This window comes from Oncorhynchus masou, chromosome 30 (assembly GCF_036934945.1).
Source record: "Oncorhynchus masou masou isolate Uvic2021 chromosome 30, UVic_Omas_1.1, whole genome shotgun sequence".
Classification (NCBI taxonomy): domain Eukaryota; kingdom Metazoa; phylum Chordata; class Actinopteri; order Salmoniformes; family Salmonidae; genus Oncorhynchus; species Oncorhynchus masou.
This window is the reverse complement of record NC_088241.1, coordinates 71804855-71826773: the sequence shown is the minus strand read 5'-3', so window position 1 is coordinate 71826773 and position 21919 is coordinate 71804855. Positions and strand designations below refer to the sequence as shown.

At 43.7% G+C, this 21919-nt stretch overlaps 1 protein-coding gene across 10 annotated transcripts in view; it reads left to right on the top strand.

Annotated features, from left to right (window-relative positions):
• The window catches only part of nktr (natural killer cell triggering receptor), an 84221-nt gene extending 65867 nt beyond the window's left edge, over positions 1 to 18354 (top strand). For 9 of the 10 annotated variants that reach the window (XM_064949706.1, XM_064949707.1, XM_064949708.1 and 6 more), the window contains 6 exons: positions 1951 to 2038; positions 4596 to 4747; positions 6141 to 9017; positions 9350 to 9493; positions 11589 to 11681; positions 15563 to 18354. In XM_064949706.1, coding sequence (XP_064805778.1) covers positions 1951 to 2038; positions 4596 to 4747; positions 6141 to 9017; positions 9350 to 9493; positions 11589 to 11681; positions 15563 to 15626 — 3418 coding nt within the window. In that variant the 3' untranslated portion in view covers positions 15627 to 18354. The remainder of the gene's footprint in view (positions 1 to 1950; positions 2039 to 4595; positions 4748 to 6140; positions 9018 to 9349; positions 9494 to 11588; positions 11682 to 15562) is intronic. The other variant, XM_064949705.1, reaches the window with a different exon arrangement.
• Positions 18355 to 21919: the final 3565 nt, after the last annotated feature.

The window sequence follows — 21919 nt, the reverse complement described above, 5'->3', positions numbered from 1 at the left end:
TTGGCATTTGCCAGAAAACACCAAGATTGGCAAATTCACCACTGGCGCCCTGTGCTCTTCACGGATGAAAGCAGGTTCACACTGAGCACGTGACAGAGTCTTGAGACGCCGTGGAGAACGTTCTGCTGCCTGCAACATCCTCCAGAATGACCGGTTTGGCGGTGGGTCAGTCATGGTGTGTGGGGGCATTTCTTTGGGGGGCCGCACAGCCCTCCATGTGCTCACCAGAGGTAGCCTGACTGCCATTAGGTACCGAGATGAGATCCTCAGACCCCTTGTGAGACCATATGCTGGTGCGGTTGGCCCTGGGTTCCCCCTTATGCAAGACAATGCTAGACCTCATGTGGCTGGAGTGTGTCAGCAGTTCCTGCAAGAGGAAGGCATTGATGCTATGGACTGGCCCGCCCGCTCCCCAGACCTGAATCCAATTGAGCACATCTGGGACATCATGTCTCGCTCCATCCACCAACACTGGCCAGTAGTTGGCGGATGCTTTAGTCCAGGTCTGGGAGGAGATCCCTCAGGAGACCATCCGCAACCTCATCAGAAGCATGCCCAGGCGTTGTAGGGAGGTCATACAGGCACGTGGTGGCCACACACACTACTGAGCCTCATTTTGAATTGTTTTAAGGACATTACATCAAAGTTGGATCAGCCTGGAGTGTGGTTTTCCACTTTGATTTTGAGTGCGACTCCAAATCCAGACCTCCATGGCTTGATAAATTTGATTTCCATTGATAATTTTTGTGAATTTGTTGTCAGCACATTCAACTATGTAAAGAAAAAAGTATTTAATAAGAATATGTCATTCATTCAGATCTATGATGTGTTATTTTAGTGTTCCCTTTATTTTTTTGAGCAGTGTATTTTTATAAAAAAATCTGAGTTTACATTGGCGCGTTATGTTCAGTAGTTCTAAAAACATCCAGTGATTTTGCAGAGCCACATCAATTTACAGAAATTCTCATAATAAATGTTGATGAAAATACAAGTGTTATGCATGGAACTTTAGATACACTTCTCCTTAATGCAACCGCTGTGTCAGATTTCAAAAAAGCTTTACGGAAAAAGCAAACCATGCAATAATCTGAGTACGGCGCTCAGAGACCAAACGAGCCAAACCGATCCAGCGCATATTGTGCAGTCAACAGAAATAACATTATAAATATTCCCTTACCTTTGATGATCTTCATCAGAATGCACTCCCAGGAATCCCAGTTCCACAATAAATGTTTGATTTGTTCGATAATATCCATAATTTATGTGGATTTAAAGTTACGAAGCGCGTTCACTAGGAGCAGACGAAATGTCAAAGTTCCATTACAGTCCGTAGAAACATGTCAAACGATGTATAGAATCAATCTTTATGATGTTTTTAACATAAATCTTCAATAATGTTCCAACCGGAGAATTCCTTTGTCTGTAGAAAAGCAATGGAACGCGAGCTACCTCATCTGAACGAGCGTCACGAGCTTGTGGCACTCTGCCAGACCACTGACTCAAAGAGCCCTTATGAGCCCCTCCTTTACAGTAGAAGCCTCAAACAAGTTTCTAACGGCTGTTGACATATAGTGGAAGCCCTAGGAAGTGCAACATGACCAATATCCCACTGTATCCTCAATAGGGAATGAGTTGAAAAATGACCAACCTCAGATTTCCCACTTCCTGGTTGGATTTTTTCTCAGGTTTTTGCCTGCCATATGAGTTCTGTTTTACTCACAGACATCATTCAAACAGTTTTAGAAACTTCAGTGTGTTTTCTATCCAAATATACTAATAATATGCATATATTAGCAACTGGGACTGAGTAGCAGGCAGTTTACTCTGGGCACCTTATTCATCCAAGCTACTCGATACTGCCCCCAGCCATTTAAGCCTCAAAATGACCTAAACTGAAAACCAAATGGCTTCCAGTTTGTTTGTCTATAATTGTGTTCATGTTATTTCCAGAACTAAGCCAGAGGTCTCCTCCCTTCCCAATGACCTGAAGCAGTCAGTCACCAAGTCTGGACGCAAGATCAAAGGCAGAGGGACAATGGTACATTATCCTATTATAACTACTACAATACCATACCAATGGTACATTGTCCTATTATACCTATTGCCATACTATACCAATGGTACATTATCCTATTATAACTACTACAATACCATACCAATGGTACATTGTCCTATTATACCTATTGCCATACTATACCAATGGTACATTATCCTAGTATAACTACTACCATACTATACCACTGGTACATTATCTGATTATACATATTACCATACTATACCAATGGTACATTATCCTATTATACATATTACCATACGATACCGATGGTACATTCTCCTATTATAACTACTACCATACTATACCAATGGTACATTATCCTATTACCGTACTATACCAATGGTACATTATCATAGTATACATATTACCATACTATACCAATGGTACATAATATTATAACTACCATACTATAACAATGGTACATTATCCTGGTATAACTACTACCATACTATGCCAATGGAACATAATAGTATAACTAATACCATACTATAACATTGGTACATTATCCTATTATAACTACCACTATATAATAACAATGGTACATTATCATATTATAACGGCTATAATGATGCACCATTGGTACATAATATTACAACTATACCAATGGTACATAGCACTATAACTACTACCGTACCAATGGTGCATTTTCCTATTATAACTACTACCATACTACACCTATGGTACATATTATAACTATTATCATACTATACCAATGGTACATATTATAACTATTACCATACTATACAAAGGGTACATATTATAACTATTACCATACTATACCAATGGTACATAGTATAACCATTACCATACTATACCAATGGTACATATTATAGTGACTATAGTGATGCACCATTGGTACATAATATTACAAATATACCAATGGTACATAGCACTATACCTACTCCTGTACCAACGGTAAATTTTCCTATTATAACTACTAACATACTACACAAATGGTACATACTATAACTACTGCAATACTAAAACAATGGTACATGTTATAACTACTACCATACTATACCAATGGTACATATTATAACTACTACCATACAAATGGTAAATTGTCCTATTATAACTGATACCATTCTATAACAATGGCACATTATCCTATTATAACTACCACGATATAATACCAATTGTACATTTTCCTATTACAACGACTACCATACTATAACAATGGTACGTTATACTATTAGAACTACTACCATACTACACCAGTGGTACATTATACTATTATACTATTATAACTACTACCATACTACACCAATGGTACATATTACAACTACTACCATACCAATGGTACATGTAACTACTACCATACTACACCAATGGTACATGTAACTACTCCCATAACAATGGTACATATTATAACTACTACCATACTATACCAATGGTACATATATAACGACTACCATACTATGACAATTGTTCTTTATATTATAACTACTACCATACTATGACAATGGTACATCATGTTTTAACCACTAACATACTATAACAATGGTTCATCATTTTATAACTACTACCATACCAATGGTACGTTATCCTATTATAACTCCTACCATACGATACCAATGGTACATATTATAACTCCTACCATACGATACCAATGGTACATATTATAACTCCTGCCATACGATACCAATGGTACATTATCCTATTAGAACTACTATGATATAATAATTGTACATTACCCTATTAGAACTCCTACCATACGATACCAATGGTACATATTATAACTCCTACCATATGATACCAATGGTACATATTATAACTCCTACCATACGATACCAATGGTACATTATCCTATTAGAACTACTATGATATAATAATTGTACATTATCCTATTATAACTCCTACCATACGATACCAATGGTATATTGTCCTATTATAACTCCTACCATACAATACCAATGGTACATATTATAACTCCTACCATACGATACCAATGGTATATTGTCCTATTATAACTCCTACCATACGATACCAATGGTACATATTATAACTCCTACCATACGATACCAATGGTATATTGTCCTATTATAACTCCTACCATACGATACCAATGGTACATATTATAACTCCTACCATACGATACCAATGGTACATATTATAACTCCTACCATACGATACCAATGGTACATATTATAACTCCTACCATACGATACCAATGGTATACATTCTCCAGTCTGAAATCTCTCTAATGTGTCTAAAGCCCCAATGTGACTGAATCAGGACTCTGCACAAAGGCATAACCTGTTCAAAGGACATAAGATGAACGGTATAGAGACAACAAGATGTTGCTGAATGACCTGAGAGATATTGTTTTAATGGAAGAGACGCAAACATCTTTCTGTCTGTGGTCTTTAATTCCCCACTAAAGCAACCATTCAATGTTGACTTCATGGAAATCAGGTAACCAGCCCTTTGGGAGCTCTGTGTAGAAACTGGACGAGACTAGCAGGGGAGGAAGTGACGTGCAGAACACCAGTGTGCAGTAGGTCAGTCTGGTTAATTTCCTGTTCTTTTCTCTCTGCAGAGGTACCACACCCCGACGTGCTCTAAGTCGCACTCGGCTTCGGAGGAGGAGGGACAAGGAAGCAGCGAAACTCCGCCCCACTGGAAGGAGGAAATGCAGAGAACCAAGACCTACCAGCCACCCAGCGTAGAGAGATGGAGCCGAGGAGACAAGTACACCACTGTTTAACTGTATACAATACATCGTGGAACTGCATGGTAGGGCCGAAAGGTCCTTACCATTTAAGTGTCACAATACAATAGGAAACTCCCAGCTCCCCTAAAACCATGTGTTTAACACTTGTTATGGTTTCTACATGATTCCATATGTGTTTCATAGTTTTGATGTCTTCACTATTATTCTACAATGTAGAACATAGTAAAAAGGCAAACTCTTGAATGAGTAGGTGTGTCCAAACTTTTGACTGGTACTGTATATATAAATATATAATAGGGAAAGGGAAAGTGGGATACCTAGTCAGTTGTACAACTGAATGAATACATAGCTACTGAAACTACTATATATAATTCATAGTTACTATAGCTACTATATATATAATACCTAGCTACTATAACCACTATATATAATTCATAGTTACTATAGCTACTATATATATATAATACCTAGCTACTATAACTACTATATATATATAATACCTTGCTACTATAACTACTATATATAATTCACAGCTACTATAACTACAATATATAATACCTAGCTACTATAACTACAATATATAATACCTAGCTACTATAACTACTGTATATAATTCATAGCTACTATAACTACTGTATATAATTCATAGCTACTATAACTACTATATATAATTCATAGCTACTATAACTACTGTATATAATTCATAGCTACTATAACTACTATATATAATTCATAGATACTATAACTACTATATACAGTGGGGCAAAAAAGTATTTAGTCAGCCACCAATTATGCAAGTTCTCCCACTTAAAAAGATGAGAGGCCTGTAATTTTCATCATAGGTACACTTCAACTATGACAGACAAAATGAGGAAAAAATCCAGAAAATCACATTGTAGGATTTTTTTAATGAATTTATTTGCAAATTATGGTGGAAAATAAGTATTTGGTCACCTACAAACAAGCAAGATTTCTGGCCCTCACAGACCTGTAACTTCTTTAAGAGGCTCCTCTGTCCTCCACTCGTTACCTGTATTAATGGCACCTGTTTGTACTATATGTATGTATATATGTGTATATATGTATGTATATACGTATGTATATACATATATATACATATACATACATGTATGTGTGTGTGTGTGTGTGTGTGTGTGTGTGTGTGTGTGTGTGTGTGTGTATATATGTGTGTATATATATATATATGTATGTATGTATAATACATAGCTACTATGACTACTATATGTGTATATATATAATACATAGCTACTCTGTGTGACAACTTAAGCATTATCAATGCTAACCACTGATCCAGCTACATGTCGTATTGTTTGAAACCTTGATGTCAGTTCGACTGTTTTCTCTGAGGGTGGGATCTTGACTTAACAGATTGAATGACCGTTGTTCCAGCAGATGGGAGGGAGACCGCAGCAGGAGTGAGTCCCCATGGTCCCAGTCCCCGGAGTGCTCCTCAGGCCACAGCTCTGACCGCTCCAGCCAGCCCCGCCCACACAGGAAGGAGAAGAAGAAAGCCAAGCGCAAGAAGGCCAAGAAACGCAAACATGCCAAGAGACAAAAGAAGGAGTCCACCAAGAGCAAAGAGCCCAAACAGTCGCCCGTCCAAGGGGGTCAGGGGACAAATCCTGGTGATATTGAGAGAAGGACCCTCTCAGTGTCCCGGACCCCTTCCGCCCACAGACGGTCCCCCAGAAAGCAGTGCTCCGGGTCGGGCAAGCGGCGTCACTCCTCCCCTTCATCCAGAGACTCCAGTTCCTACACACCTAGCCGCTCCAGATCCAGGGGCAGGTCTGTGTCTTACTCCCAGTCCAGGAGTCTGTCTCACTCCAGAAGCAGGTCTCTATCTATGTCAAGGTCCACATCCAGGTCTCGATCCAGATCCCGGTACAGATCCAGGTCCAGGTCTTTGTCCTGGCTCAGGAGGAGAAAGGCAACCAGATCCTCCAAGAAGTCCAAGATGGCTGACGTCAGCAGGCTAAAGCCAGACGCCTCAGCCGCAGGGGCAGTGAAGGGTGTAGAGACCAAAGCCACAGCCCTCCCTGCCACCCCAGCCCCTGAGAACGCCCCTGTCATACCCATGAGTGACAGCCCCCCTCCCTCACGCTGGAAGCCCGGCCAGAAACCGTGGAAACCCTCCTACGTCCGAGTCCAGGAGGTCAAGACCAAGACGACCCCAGCCTGCCTGTCCCCCATAGGCCCCACAGCCCCCAGTACATCTGATAACCACCCAGATAACTCCCACCTGGAAAAGAGCCGTGGCTCTAAGAGCCACAGACACCAGAGACGATCACCCAGCGGCTCCTACAGGAGTAGGTCCTACAGCCGGTCTCACAGTCACTCCAGGAGTCACTCCCGGTCCAGGATACGGTCACCAGGTCCCTACTACAGCAGATCCTCCTCCTACAGCAGGTCAGACTCCTATGACTCTCACAGGAGAGGCCTAGACAAGACTATAGACAAGGGCTGGAAACAGTACTACAGCTCTCTGAAGCGGATCAAGAATCTGGATAAGTACCTCAAAGCGCCTGACTCCCAGATCAACATGTTTTCATCTGACTCTGAGGACGGAACAGCCAGCGAACACAGTCCTGGGCCCAGGCAGAATGGCTCCAAGGGACCAAAGCTCTTTGGCATCTTATCAGAAGACCGACGTCATCAGGAAACGGAAGCAAAAAGTCTGAAACCAAACCAAAAGTCCTTGGAGGAACCCAGCAGTAGGTCAGAGTGGGACAGTGACGGGGATAAACTAGGCAGAAAGACCAGCCTGGTGAACAACCAGAAGCCTGATGTTAGGTCAGCAGAGATTCCTGACCAGAGACTAGCAGCTCTCGCTGGGTGGGACTCTGAGAGCGACTCTGAGAAGGTGCTGCCCAAGATGGCCACCACCGAGCCCAAGGTCTTCCTGTCAGAGAAGGAAGAGGGCGAGGCCAGCTCCGAGTCAGAACATGAACACCATGTACGGTCACACAGCAAGATGAATAAAGCCCCTGGAACCTCTGTGTTGCTGCTTCCTGCACCTGTACATAATGCCACCCCATTGGAGGGGAGCCCTGAGAAGGGCCCCGAGGCAGAGAGACACAAGAGCAGGAAGAAGAACAAGCGTAAACACAAACGCAAGAGGAGGAGCTCTGCCAAGTCTGGCTCCCACAAGTCAAAGGTCAAGTCAAAGCGGTCCAAGAGGAAACACCAGAAGCTGAAGGAGACATTCCACTGGCAGCCGCCAATGGAGTTTGGAGAGGATGAGGAGGAGGATGAGTCCCAGAAAGAGAAACGTCTGGAGCAAAAACATACTGCTGTAAAGGATAGTCCTCAGAGAGCTGTCAGGGGAAGACCTGGCAAATCTCCATGTCTGGAAAAGGAGGACAAGGAGATAAGTCCTGCTTCACCCAACAGAAACAGTTCAGTACAGCCAATGCCTCACAGCGTGGAAGATGCAGCAGAGATTACCAAAGAACTGAAAGCTAAACCAACTGCCAACTCGAACCCAAAACACTCAAAACCTCAGGACCTCACTGCTAACCTGCCAAAGATGGATCAGCCAGAGATGGTAGACGATATGGACATCTGCACCCCAGAACATGACCTCCCTGACCCCACTATCGAGCCACCAGGCCTTCAGGGCCAACAGGCACCAGATATCAGTCTGAAAACACTGTCTCCTCTGAGTCGCTCCTTAAAGAAGGGAGACGTGTTTCTCTCACCTGTTAAAGATCCACAGTGTACAGCATCTCTGCCAGCTGTGATGCTAGCTAGTGGGGAGCAGCAGGAAACTGCAGCAGGCAGAGCCGCTGGTCCTCCTGTCGACCCTAAATGGAAGCCTCTAAAGGGGATGGCTGCTCTGCAAGCCCTGAACCCAAACCCCTCCTCCCTGGCTCGTCTGCTCCCCACCAGACTCCCAGAGCACAGTGGGCCCCGGACCCAGCCCCAGGAAGGCATCAGGCCCCAGGGCAGCAGGACCCAGAGCCAAGGCGGGAGGACCCAGGGGGGAGTCAGCATCCAGATCAAGAGCCAGAGCCGTGTGCGCCCGGGGTCGCTGTTCGACGAGGTACGGAAGACGGCCAGACTGAACCAGAGGCCCAGGAACCAGGACAGCAGTTCCAGTGAGGAGAGGTCTCAGTCTGCAGCTGGAGCCGTGGCAGGGGCCACGGAGGAGGAGCGGGGAAGCAGGAGGTCCCGGTCGGGGTCTAGCCCCTCCCACAGGTCCAGAGGAAGATCCCCCTCCTCCAGCCGCTCCAGGAATAGATCACGCTCCTCCAGCTACTCCTCCAGGTTTGCTGACTGGCTTACTTACTTACTGGCTTGCTTACTTACTGGCTGACTGGCTGGGGAGTTTACTGGCTGTCTGGCTTACTGACTGACTGGGCAGTTTACTGACTGACTGGTTTACTGGCCGGTTGGCTGACCGACTGACTGGTTGGGTGGCCAGCTCGCTGGCTGGTTGACTGACTAAAATTATTGATGTTATTTTGATATGTAGCCAGGTAATGTCTGGTTTGTGTAATATAAAGGTAATTTATGCAACATATCCATGTTTTATGATCTACAGGTCTGATATGGACATGACAGAAATAATCTGATTTAATCTGGAACTTTTCTCCTAGGAGTCGGAGCAGGAGCAGGAGGAGGTATCCCAGAGGGCGCTCCCAGTCCCGCAGTATCACCTACCGCAGCTACAACAGTCATAGTCGGACCTATAGTAGAAGTAATTCCAGAAGCCGTTCTTATGATCGACGCAGGAGATCCAGGTAGACTAGACATGTTGACCATGTAGACCTGTCCACCTGTCCTCCTCAATGTAGACCATCTAGACCTGTCCACCTGTCCTCCTCAATGTAGACCATCTAGACCTGTCCACCTGTCCTCAATGTAGTCCATCTAGACCCGTGTCCACCTGTCCTCCTCAATGTAGACAATCGAGACCTGTCTACCTGTCCTCCTCAATGTAGACCGTCAAGACCTGTCAATCTGTCCTCAATGTAGACCGTCTAGACCTGTCCATCTGTCCTCCTCAATGTAGACTATCTAGACCTGTCCATCTATCCTCTTCAATGTAGACCGTCTAGACCTGCCTACCTGTCCTCATCAATGTAGACCGTCTAGACCTGTCCATCTGTCCTCCTCAGTCATGTCTCCATGTTTTCTCTACATGTGCATCATGTCAATCAACAAATATACATTTTTGGGGTTTGTGGGTAAACTCTAGTTACAGTACATTCGGAAAGAATTCAGCCACTTTGACTTTTTCCACATTTTGTTATATTCAGTCTTATTTTAAAATTGATTTGAATGGGTTTTTTTCCGTCATCAATCTACACCCAATACCCCACAATGACAAAGCAACATTTGTAAAAAATAAAAATAAACTGAAAAATCACATTAGTATTCATCCCCTTTACTTAGTACTTTGGTGAAGCACTTTAGGCAGCGATTACAGCATTGAGTCTATTTGGGTATGACGCTACAAGCTTGGCACATCTGTATTTGGAGTTTCTCCCATTCTCCTCTGCAGATCTTCTCAAGCTCTGCCAGGTTGGATGAAGAATGTCGCTGCACAGCTATTTTCAGGTCTCTCCAGAGATGTTTGATTGGGTTCAAGTCCGGGCTCTGGCTGGGCCACTCAAGGACATTCAGAGACTTGTCCCGAAGCCACTCCTGCCTTGTCTTGGCTGTGTGCTTAGGGTTGTTGTCCTGTTGGAAGGTGAACCTTCGCCCCAGTCTGAGGTCCTGAACACTATGGAGGAGGTTATCATCAAGGATTTCTCTACTTTGCTCCTTTCATCTTTCCCTTTATCCTGACTAGTCTCCTAGTCCCTGCCGCTGAAAGACATCCCCACAGCATGATGCTGCCACCACCATGCTTCTACGTAGTGATTGTGCCAGGTTTCCTCCAGATGTGACGCTTAGCATTCAAGCCAAAGTGTTCAATCTTGGTTTCATCAGACCAGAGAATCTTGTTTCTCATTGTCTGAGAGTCCTTTAGGTGCCTTTTGGCAAACTCCAAGCGGGCCGTCATGTGGCTTTTACTGAGGAGTGGCTTCCATCTGGCCACTCTACCATAAAGGCCTGATTGGTGGAGTGCTGCAGAGATGGATGCCCTTCTAGAAGGTTCTCCCATCTCCACAGAGGAACTCTAGAGCTCTGCCAGTGACCATCGGGTTCTTGGTCACCTCCCTGATCTAGACCATTCTCCTCTGATGACTCAGTTTGGCCGGGCAGACAGCTCAAGGAAGAGTGTTGGTGGTTCCAAACTTCTTCCATTTAAGAATGAGGGAGGCCACTGTGTTCTCGGGGACCTTCAATGCTACAGAAACTTTTTGGTACCCTTCCCCAGATCTGTGCCTCAACGCAATCCTGTCTCTGAACTCTACTGACAATTCCTTCGACCTCAGGGCTTGGTTCTTTCTCTGACATGCACAGTCATCTGCGGGACCTTATATAGACAGGTGTGTGCCTTTTCAAATCATGTCCAATTAATTGAATTTACCACAGGTGGACTCCAATCAAGATGTTGAAACATCTCAAGAATGATCAATGGAAACAGGATGCACCTGACTCAATTTCGAGTCTCACAGCAAAGAGTCTGAATACTTGTGTAAAATGTATTTCTGTAAATTTTGAATACATTTACAAAAATGTCTAAGTATTTTTGCTTTCTCATTGTTGGGTATTTATTGTGTGTCGATTGAGGGGAAATCAAATATTGAATCGATTTTAGTACAAGAATGTAACAGTGTGGAGAAAGTCAAGGGTCCTAAATACTTTCCAAATGCAGTGTGTATTTGGATGAAGTCTGAATATTTTAATGGTTTAGTGAACAGTCCTTTGTCTATCTTAACACAGGTCTGACTCCTATGACACTTACTCCAGTCGGAGTCGTAGCCGCAGCTCCAGCAGGAGGCGTGGGAGAAGGAGTGATAGCTACAGGAGCTCCAGGTAAGAGGTCCCCCCCCTCACACACACACACACACACACACATCAGGCAGGTATATTCTCAAAACCCTCACACACACATCAGACAGGTATATTCTCAAACCCCTCACAAACACATCAGACATGTAATATTCTCAACCCCCCCCCACACACACACACACACACACACACATCAGACAGGTATATTCTCAACCCCCCTCACACACACACACACACACACACACATTAGACATGTATATTCTCAGACCCCCCCCTGACAGGTACAGTTGAAGTCGGAAGTTTATATGCAGTTAGGTTGGAGTCATTAAAACTCGTTTTTCAACCACTCAACAAATTTCTTGTTAACAAACTATAGTTTTGGCAAGCCGGTTAGGACATCTAATTTGTTCATGACACAAGTCATTTTTTCAACAATTGTTTACAGACAGATTATTTCACTTTTAATTCACTGTTTCACAATTCCAGTGGGTCAGAAGTTTACATACACTAAGTTGAATGTGCCTTTAAACAGCTTGTACAATTCCAGAAAATAATGTCATGGCTTTAGAAGCTTCTGATAGACTAATTGACATCATTTGAGTCAATTGGAGGTGTACCTGTGGATGTATTTCAAGGCATGCCTTCAAACTCAGAACCTCTGCTTGACATCATGGGAAAATCAAAAGAAATCAGCATTGAAGACCTCCTCATCCTTGGGAGCAATTTCCAAATGCCTGAAGGTGCAACGTTCATCTGTACGAATAATACACAAGTATAAACACCATGGGACCACGCAGCCGTCATACCGCTCAGGAGGGAGACGCGTTTTGTCTCCTAGAGATGAACCTACTTTGGTGCAATAAGAACAGTAAAACGAGTCCTATATTGACATAACCTGAAAGGCCGCTCAGCAAGGAAGAAGCCACTGCTCCAAAAACGCCATAAAAAAGCCAGACTACGGTTTGCAACTGAACATGGGGACAAAGATTGTACTTTTTGGAGAAATGTCCTCTGGTCTGATAAAAACAAAATAGAACTGTTTGGCCATAATGACCATCGTTATGTTTAGAGGAAAAAGGGGGAGGCTTGCAAGCCGAAGAATATTATCCCAACCGTGAAGCACGGGGGTGGCAGCATCATGTTGTGGGGGTGCTTTGCTGCAGGAGGGACTGGTGCACTTCATAAAATAGATGGCATCATGAGGCTGGAACATTTATGTGGATATATTGAAGCAACTTCTCAAGACATCAGTCAGGAAGTTAAAGCATGGTCGCAAATGGGTCTTCCAAATGGACAATGACCCCAAGCATACTTCCAAAGTTGTGACATAATGGCTTAAGGACAACAAAGTCAAGGTATTGGAGTGGCCATGACAAAGCCCTGACCTCAATCCTATAGAAAAATTGTGGGCACAACTCCTTGCGTGTACGAGTAGGGAGGCCTACAATTCTGACTCAGTTACACCAGCTCTGTCAGGAGGAATGGGCCCAACTTATTGTGCGAAGCTTGTGGAAGGCTACCCAAAACGCTTGACGCAAGTTAAACAATTTAAAGGCAATGCTACCAAATACTAATTGAGTATATGTAAACTTCTGACCCACTGGGAATGTGATGAAAGAACTAAAAGATTAAATAAATCATTCTCTCTACTATTATTCTGACATTTCACATTCTTAAAATAAAGTGGTGATCCTAACTGACCTAAGACAGGAAATTATTACTAGGATTAAATGTCAGAAATTGTGAAAAACTCGGCCAAATACATTTGAACTAAGGTGTATGTAAACTTCCGACTTCAACTCTATATTCTCAACCCCCCGCCTTACAGGTATATTCTCAACCCCCCACTTGACATGTATATTCTCACCCCCCCTCCTCCCCACCTGACAAGTATATTCTCAACCCCCCTCACCCCCCGACAGGTATATTCTCAACCCCCCCCTCCTGACAGGTATATTCTCAACCCCCCCCACCTGACAGGTATATTCTCAACCCCCCCCCCACCTGACAGGTATATTCTCAACCCCCAACATGATTATTCTCAACCCCCACTTGACATGTATATTCTCACCCCCTCCTCCCCACCTGAACGGTATATTCTCAACCCCCTCACCCCCGACAGGTATATTCTCAACCCCCCACCCCCGACAGGTATATTCTCAACCCCCACCCCCCGACAGGTATATTCTCAACCCCCTCACCCCCCGACAGGTATATTCTCAAGCCCCTCACCCTCGACAGGTATATTCTCAACCCCCCCACCCCCCGACAGGTATATTCTCAACCCCCCCACCCCCGACATGTATATTCTCAACCCCCCACCCCCCGACATGTATATTCTCAACCCCCCACCCCCCGACATGTATATTCTCAACCCCCCCACCTGACAGGTATATTCTCAACCCCCCCACCCGACAGGTATATTCTCAACCCCCCCCACCCGACAGGTATATTCTCAACCCCCCACCCGACAGGTATATTCTCAAGCCCCCTCACCCCCGACAGGTATATTCTCTACCCCCCTCCTGACAGGTATATTCTCAGCCCTCCCACCTAAAGGGTATATTCTCATTCCTCCACCTGATATGAATATTCTCAACCCCCCGACATGTATATTCGCAACCCCCCACCTGACAGGCATATTCTCAACCCCCTCCCACCCCCCGACAGGTATATTCTCAAGCCCGCCACCCCCCGACAGGTATATTCTCAACCCCCCCAACCCCCGACAGGTATATTCTCAACCCCCCACCTGACAGGTATATTCTCATTCCTCCACCTGACAGGTATATTCTCATTCCTCCACCTGACAGGTATATTCTCATTCCTCCACCTAACAGGTATATTCTCATTCCTCCACCTGACAGGTATATTCTCATTCCTCCACCTGACAGGTATATTCTCATTCCTCCACCTGACAGGTATATTCTCAGCCCTCCCACCTAACAGGTATATTCTCATTCCTCCACCTGACAGGTATATTCTCATTCCTCCACCCGACAGGTATATTCTCATTCCTCCACCCGACAGGTATATTCTCATTCCTCCACCTGACAGGTATATTCTCAGCCCTCCCACCTAACAGGTATATTCTCATTCCTCCACCTGACAGGTATATTCTCATTCCTCCACCCGACAGGTATATTCTCATTCCTCCACCTAACAGGTATATTCTCATTCCTCCACCTGACAGGTATATTCTCAGCCCTCCCACCTAACAGGTATATTCTCAGCCCTCCCACCTAACAGGTATATTCTCATTCCTCCACCTGACAGGTATATTCTCATTCCTCCCACCCGACAGGTATATTCTCATTCCTCCACCTAACAGGTATATTCTCAGCCCTCCCACCCAACAGGTATATTCTCATTCCTCCACCCGACAGGCATATTCTCAACCCCCCCCACCCCCCGACAGGTATATTCTCATTCCTCCACCCGACAGGCATATTCTCAACCCCCCCTCCTGACAGGTATATTCTCAACCCCCCCTCCTGACAGGTATATTCTCATTCCTCCTCCTAACAGGTATATTCTCAGCCCTCCCACCTGACAGGTATATTCTCATTCCTCCACCTGACAGGTATATTCTCATTCCTCCACCTGACAGGTATATTCTCATTCCTCCACCTGACAGGTATATTCTCATTCCTCCACCTGACAGGTATATTCTCATTCCTCCACCTGACAGGTATATTCTCATTCCTCCACCTGACAGGTATATTCTCAACCCCCCACCTGACAGGCATATTCTCAACCCCCTACAGGTTAATTCTCTGTTCTCTTCTCCTCTTGCTAAAGTTACTCCACTATTTTAAAAACATTTTTAAGAGTCTCACCATCACCTTAAATATTTATTTATATTTTCACTGTTTTCCCCCATTCATGTGTCTGTCCCTCTGCAGGTCTTACCACTCCTCTAGTCGCAGCTCCTCCCGACACTGGAGTCACAGTGGAAGATACAGTTGAGCTGGATCATGTCTGTTACCGTCTCTGTCCTGATGACTCATGAGTCTGCTTCTGTCCTGATGACTCATGAGTCTGTTTCTGTCCTAATGACTCGTGAGTGTCTCTGTACTGATGATTTATGAGTGTTTTGGTCCTGATGATTCATGAGTCGGTTTCTGTCCTGATGCTTCATATGGGTTGATCTGGTTCATGATTCTGTCTCTGTCCTAGTGATTCATGTGGGTTGCTCTGGTTCAGGAGTCAGTTTCTGTCCTGGTGATTCCTGTGGGTCTATACAGCTATCATGCCTACTCCCTGTCACTCAGTGTAATACCGAACTGGACCAGAGTACAAACAGATCTGGGACCAGGCATGCCTCCTTTTGTTCTCTCATCTTCTATTGGGAACTTATTTGGTTACTTCTTATATAGAGGGAAAAGTAATGACCTGTATGTCATTTGTGTGGCTATCAGAAAGCATTCATAACCCTTGACTTATTCCACATTTTGTTAGAACCTGAATTCAAAATGGATTAATTATCTATTTTCTCTCACACATCTGCACACAAAACCCTCTAATGACAAAGTGAAAACATGTTTTTAGAAATTCTTGCTAATTAATTGAAAGTTGAATAGAGAAATATCTCCTTTATGTAAGTATTCACATTGTTTTTGTTTTGTTTTTTTACCTTTATTTAACTAGGCAAGTCAGTTAAGAACAAATTCTTATTTTCAATGACGGCCTAGGAACAGTGCCTGTTCAGGGGCAGAACTTGGGGGTTTGAACTTGCAACCTTCCAGTTACTTGTCCAACGCTCTAACCACTAGGCTACCCTGCCGCCCCTGCCTGGCAGCGATTACAGCTGTGAGTGTTTCTGGGTAAGTCTCTAAGAGATTTGCACACCAGGATTGTACACCATTTGCACATTATTCTTTCAAAATTTCTTCAAGCTCTGTCAAATTGGTTGTTGTTCATTTTCAAGTCTTGCCATACATAATTAAGCCACTCAGGAACATTCAATGTCTTCTTGGTAAGTAACTGTAGTGTATATTTGGCCTTATGTTTTAGGTTATTGTCCTGCTGAAAGGTGAATTAATCTCTGTTGGAAAGCAGACTGAACCTGGTTTTCCTCTTGGATTTTACCTGTGCTTAGCTCTATTGCATTTCTATTGATCCTGAAAAACTCCTAGTTCTTACAGATGCCACATTTTTGACAGTTTTATTTTAGTGCCTTATTGCAAACAGGATGCATATTTTTGGAATATTTTTCATTCTGTACAGACTTCATTCTTTTCACTCTGTCAATTAGGTTAGTATTGTAGAGTAGCTACAAGGTTGTTGATCCATCACAGCCATTAAACTCCTTTAACTGTTTTAAAGTCACCATTGGCCTCATGGTGAAATCCCTGAGCGCTTTCCTTCCTCTCCGGCAACTGAGGTAGGAAGGATGCCTGTATCTTTGTAGTGACTGGGTGTATTGATACACCATCCAAGGTGTAATTAATAACTTCAACATGCTCAAAGGGATATTCAATGTCTGCTTTTTTTATCGATCTACCAATAGGTGCCCTTCTTTGCGAGGCAAAGTGTTGTGTTTGAATCTGTGTTTGAAATTCACTGATCTACTGAGGGACCTTATAGATAATTGTGTGTGTGGGGTACAGAGATGAGGAAGTCATTCAACTATTATTACACACAGTGAGTCAATGCAACTTATGTGACTTGTTCAGCACATTTTTACTCCTGAACTTATTTAGGCTTGCCATAACAAAGGGATTGAATACTTATTGACTGAAGACATTTAAGATATTCATTTTTTATTCATTTGTAAAATAAAAATACATAATTCCACTTTGACATTATGGGATATTGTGTGTAGGCCAGTGACACAAAATCTAAATGTAATCCATTTTAAATTCTGGATGTAACACAACAAAATGTGTAATAAGTCAAGGTTGTGAATACTTTCTGAAGGCACTGTATATGTGTTTATTCCTAACAGACAGTTTTAATTTGTTTTTTAAATTCATTTTATTTAGTATTGATTTTATACACTGAAATAACTGAATGTACATCAAGCAAGAAACTGATCCAATGTTGAGTTTATGATAGACAAGTTCTGTTTTTGTTTGAGAATTATCAATGGGTTAAAAATGTATTTGATAGTTTGCATTTAAACGGTGGTCACCGCACATCATGTGGGTAAAGGAAGAAAAGCAATGCCTTAAGCTGCTTGGACAGGGTGAGACAGATGGCAGGACAGGGGCCCTATGGTTAGTTAATAGTGGATAGCAGGAGGTGTTTATTTTGTATTTTGCCTGTCATAAAAGTACAATTGTTTGTTCTAGATTGCAGGAAAAGGCAGTTTAACGAAAGGGGGCACTGCCCCCCCCCCCCCGGCTGTATTCAGCAGCGCCACAAAAAAAATCCTGGGTTAGTAGTGGTTGGTACTGGATCATTCTCATTAGTATATACCGCAGCAAACTACACCAACGTTTTGCAAAGGAAATTAGTTTCTCATCGGTCAAGTTCAGGTCAGCCTTTCTTCCATTTTTGACCCAGGTAAGTGATTACAGAAGACAAATGCCTGTTTAGTTTTTCACTGAATATTTTCATTGTTCTAACAGTTATTTTGCCTCAATAGTTTCATGAATGTACAACATGTGTTGACGAGATGTCTGTATCCTGCGGTCATTGAAAAGGCTGCATTCAAACATTAAAACTCAAGTAAGGCTTTTGCATTTTCTAATTTGTTCGGTGTTGATTTTCTAGTATGGACAATGTTCTATGGTCAGAGGCGATAGGACTGACACCCACTGCTAATTACCGTTGGTCGGCACAGTGCCAATTACAGGTTGACTCACTATGGTCTACTCTAGAACAGGTTCACTCACTATGTCTACTGTGGAACAGGTTCACTCACTATGGTCTACTGTAGAACAGGTTCACTCACTATGGTCTACTATAGAACAGGTTCACTCACTATGTCTACTGTGGAACAGGTTCACTCACTATGGTCTACTGTAGAACAGGTTCACTCACTATGGTCTATAGAACAGGTTCACTCTGTCTAGAACAGGTTCACTCACTATGGTCTACTGTAGAACAGGTTCACTCACTATGTCTACTATAGAACAGGTTCACTCACTATGGTCTACTGTAGAACAGGTTCACTCACTATGTCTACTCTAGAACAGGTTCACTCACTATGGTCTACTGTAGAACAGGTTCACTCACTATGGTCTACTGTAGAACAGGTTCACTCACTATGTCTACTATAGAACAGGTTCACTATAGAACAGGTCTCACTGTAGAACAGGTTCACTCACTATGTCTACTATAGAACAGGTCTACTATAGAACAGGTTCACTCTCTGAGATGCACAGTGTCTATAGAACAGGTTCACTCACTATGGTCTACTATAGAACAGGATCACTCACTATGTCTACTATAGAACAGGATCACTCACTATGTCTACTGTAGAACAGGATCACTCACTATGTCTACTGTAGAACAGGATCACTCACTATGTCTACTCTAGAACAGGATCACTCACTATGTCTACTGTAGAACAGGATCACTCACTATGGTCTACTGTGGAACAGGTTCACTCACTATGGTCTACTGTGGAACAGGTTCACTCACTATGGTCTACTATAGAACAGGTTCACTCACTATGGTCTACTGTAGAACAGGTTCACTCACTATGGTCTACTATAGAACAGGTTCACTCACTATGGTCTACTATAGAACAGGTTCACTCACTATGGTCTACTGTAGAACAGGATCACTCACTATGTCTACTCTAGAACAGGTTCACAATCAACTCCATTTGTCCACGTCAACAGCAAATGGGTTACCGAGCAGTTCACTATGGTCTACTGTAGAACAGGATCACTCACTATGTCTACTGTAGAACAGGTTCACTCACTATGTCTACTCTAGAACAGGCAGCTGTGATCGCTCTCTGAGGGGCCATTTCAACTTTCAGACCTCTGGCACCATCTCCAGGCCCCTCCTGTGTTCACATGTATTCTCTGAGATGCACAGTGTACCTCATTTTTAAATATTCCAACAGAGATCCATCAGTGATAATCTTTTTTTCTATGACAATGAACAGCTTTCCCTGTGATGGCCCAGAGACCACAGGCTAATGATATATTTAGTCAGACTACCGTGATGAACACAAGTGCTTTCGTCTGATTAAGAGCCAATATTCATTTTGTCATTGCAATTGGAAGCAACAGAATAATGTATGAGTCTAATTCCACTCCATGTTGCCCATCCACTAAAACAAGTCCATCACGTTCCCGTAGCCCATTCACAACAACAAGGTCATCATTAATCACGTTCCCGTAGCCCATCCACAACAACAAGGTCATCATTAATCACGTTCCTGTAGCCCATCCACTACAACAAGGTCATCATTAATCACGTTCCTGTAGCCCATCCACTACAACAAGGTCATCATTAATCACGTTCCTGTAGCCCATCCACTACAACAAGGTCATCATTAATCACGTTCCTGTAGCCCATTCACTACAACAAGTCCATCATTAATTCAAATCAAATTTGATTTGTCACATACACATGGTTAGCAGATGTTAATGTGAGTGTAGCGAAATGCTTGTGCTTCTAGTTCCAACAATGCAGTAATAACCAACAAGCAATCTAACTAACAATTCCAAACCTACTGTCTTATACACAAGTGTAAGGGGATACAGAATATGTACATAAAGATATATGAATGAGTAATGGTACAGAGCAGCATAGGCAAGATACAGTAGATGGTATCGAGTACAGTATATACATATGAGATGAGTAAACAAAGTGGCATAGTTAAAGTGGCTAGTGATACATGTATTACATAACGATGCAGTGGATGATAGAGTACAGTATATACGTATACATATGAGATGAATAATGTATGGTATGTAAACATTATATTAGGTAGCATTGTTTAGTGGCTAGTGATATATTTTACATAATTTCCCATCAATTCCCATTATTAAAGTGGCTGGAGTTGAGTCAGTGTGTTGCCAGCAGCCACTCAATGTTAGTGGTGGCTGTTTAACAGTCTGATGGCCTTGAGATAGAAGCTGTTTTTCAGTCTCTCGGTTCCAGCTTTGATGCACCTGTACTGACCTCGCCTTCTGGATGATAGCGGGGTGAACAGTCAGTGGCTCGGGTGGTTATTGTCCTTGATGAGCTTTATGGCCTTCCTGTAACATCGGGTGGTGTAGGTGTCCTGGAGGGCAGGTAGTTTGCCCTCGGTGATGCGTTGTGCAGACCTCACTACCCTCTGGAGAGCCTTACGGTTGTGGGCGGAGCAGTTGCCGTACCAGGCGGTGATACAGCCGGCCAGGATGCTCTCGATTGTGCATCTGTAGAAGTTTGTGAGTGCTTTTGGTGACGAGCCGAATTTCTTCAGCCTCCTGAGGTTGAAGAGGCTGCTGCGCCTTCTTCACGATGCTGTCTGTGTGGGTGGACCAATTCAGTTTGTCTGTGATGTGTATGCCGAGGAACTTAAAACTTACTACCCTCTCCACTACTGTTCCATCGATGTGGATAGGGGGGTGTTCCCTCTGCTGTTTCCTGAAGTACACAATCATCTCCTTAGTTTTGTTGACGTTGAGTGTGAGATTATTTTCCTGACACCACACTCCGAGGGCCCTCACATCCTCCCTGTAGGCGGTCTCGTCGTTGTTGGTGATCAAGCCTACCACTGTTGTGTCGTCCGCAAACTTGATGATTGAGTTGGAGGCGTGCGTGGCCACACAGTCGTGGGTGAACAGGGAGTACAGGAGAGGGCTCAGAACGCACCCTTGTGGGGCCCCAGTGTTGAGGATCAGCGGGGTGGAGATGTTGCCTACCCTCACCACCTGGGGGCGGCCCGTCAGGAAGTCCAGTACCCAGTTGCACCGGGCGGGGTCGAGACCCGGGGTCTCGAGCTTGATGACGAGCTTGGAGGGTACTATGGTGTTAAATGCCGAGCTGTAGTCGATGAACAGCATTCTCACATAGGTATTCCTCTTGTCCAGATGGGTTAGGGCAGTGTGCAGTGTGGTTGAGATTGCATCGTCTGTGGACCTATTTGGGCGATAAGCAAATTGGAGTGGGTCTAGGGTGTCAGGTAGGGTGGAGGTGATATGGTCCTTGACTAGTCTCTCAAAGCACTTCATGATGACGGAAGTGAGTGCTACGGGGCGGTAGTCGTTTAGCTCAGTTACCTTAGCTTTCTTGGGAACAGGAACAATGGTGGCCCTCTTGAAGCATGTGGGAACAGCAGACTGAGATAGGGATTGATTGAATAT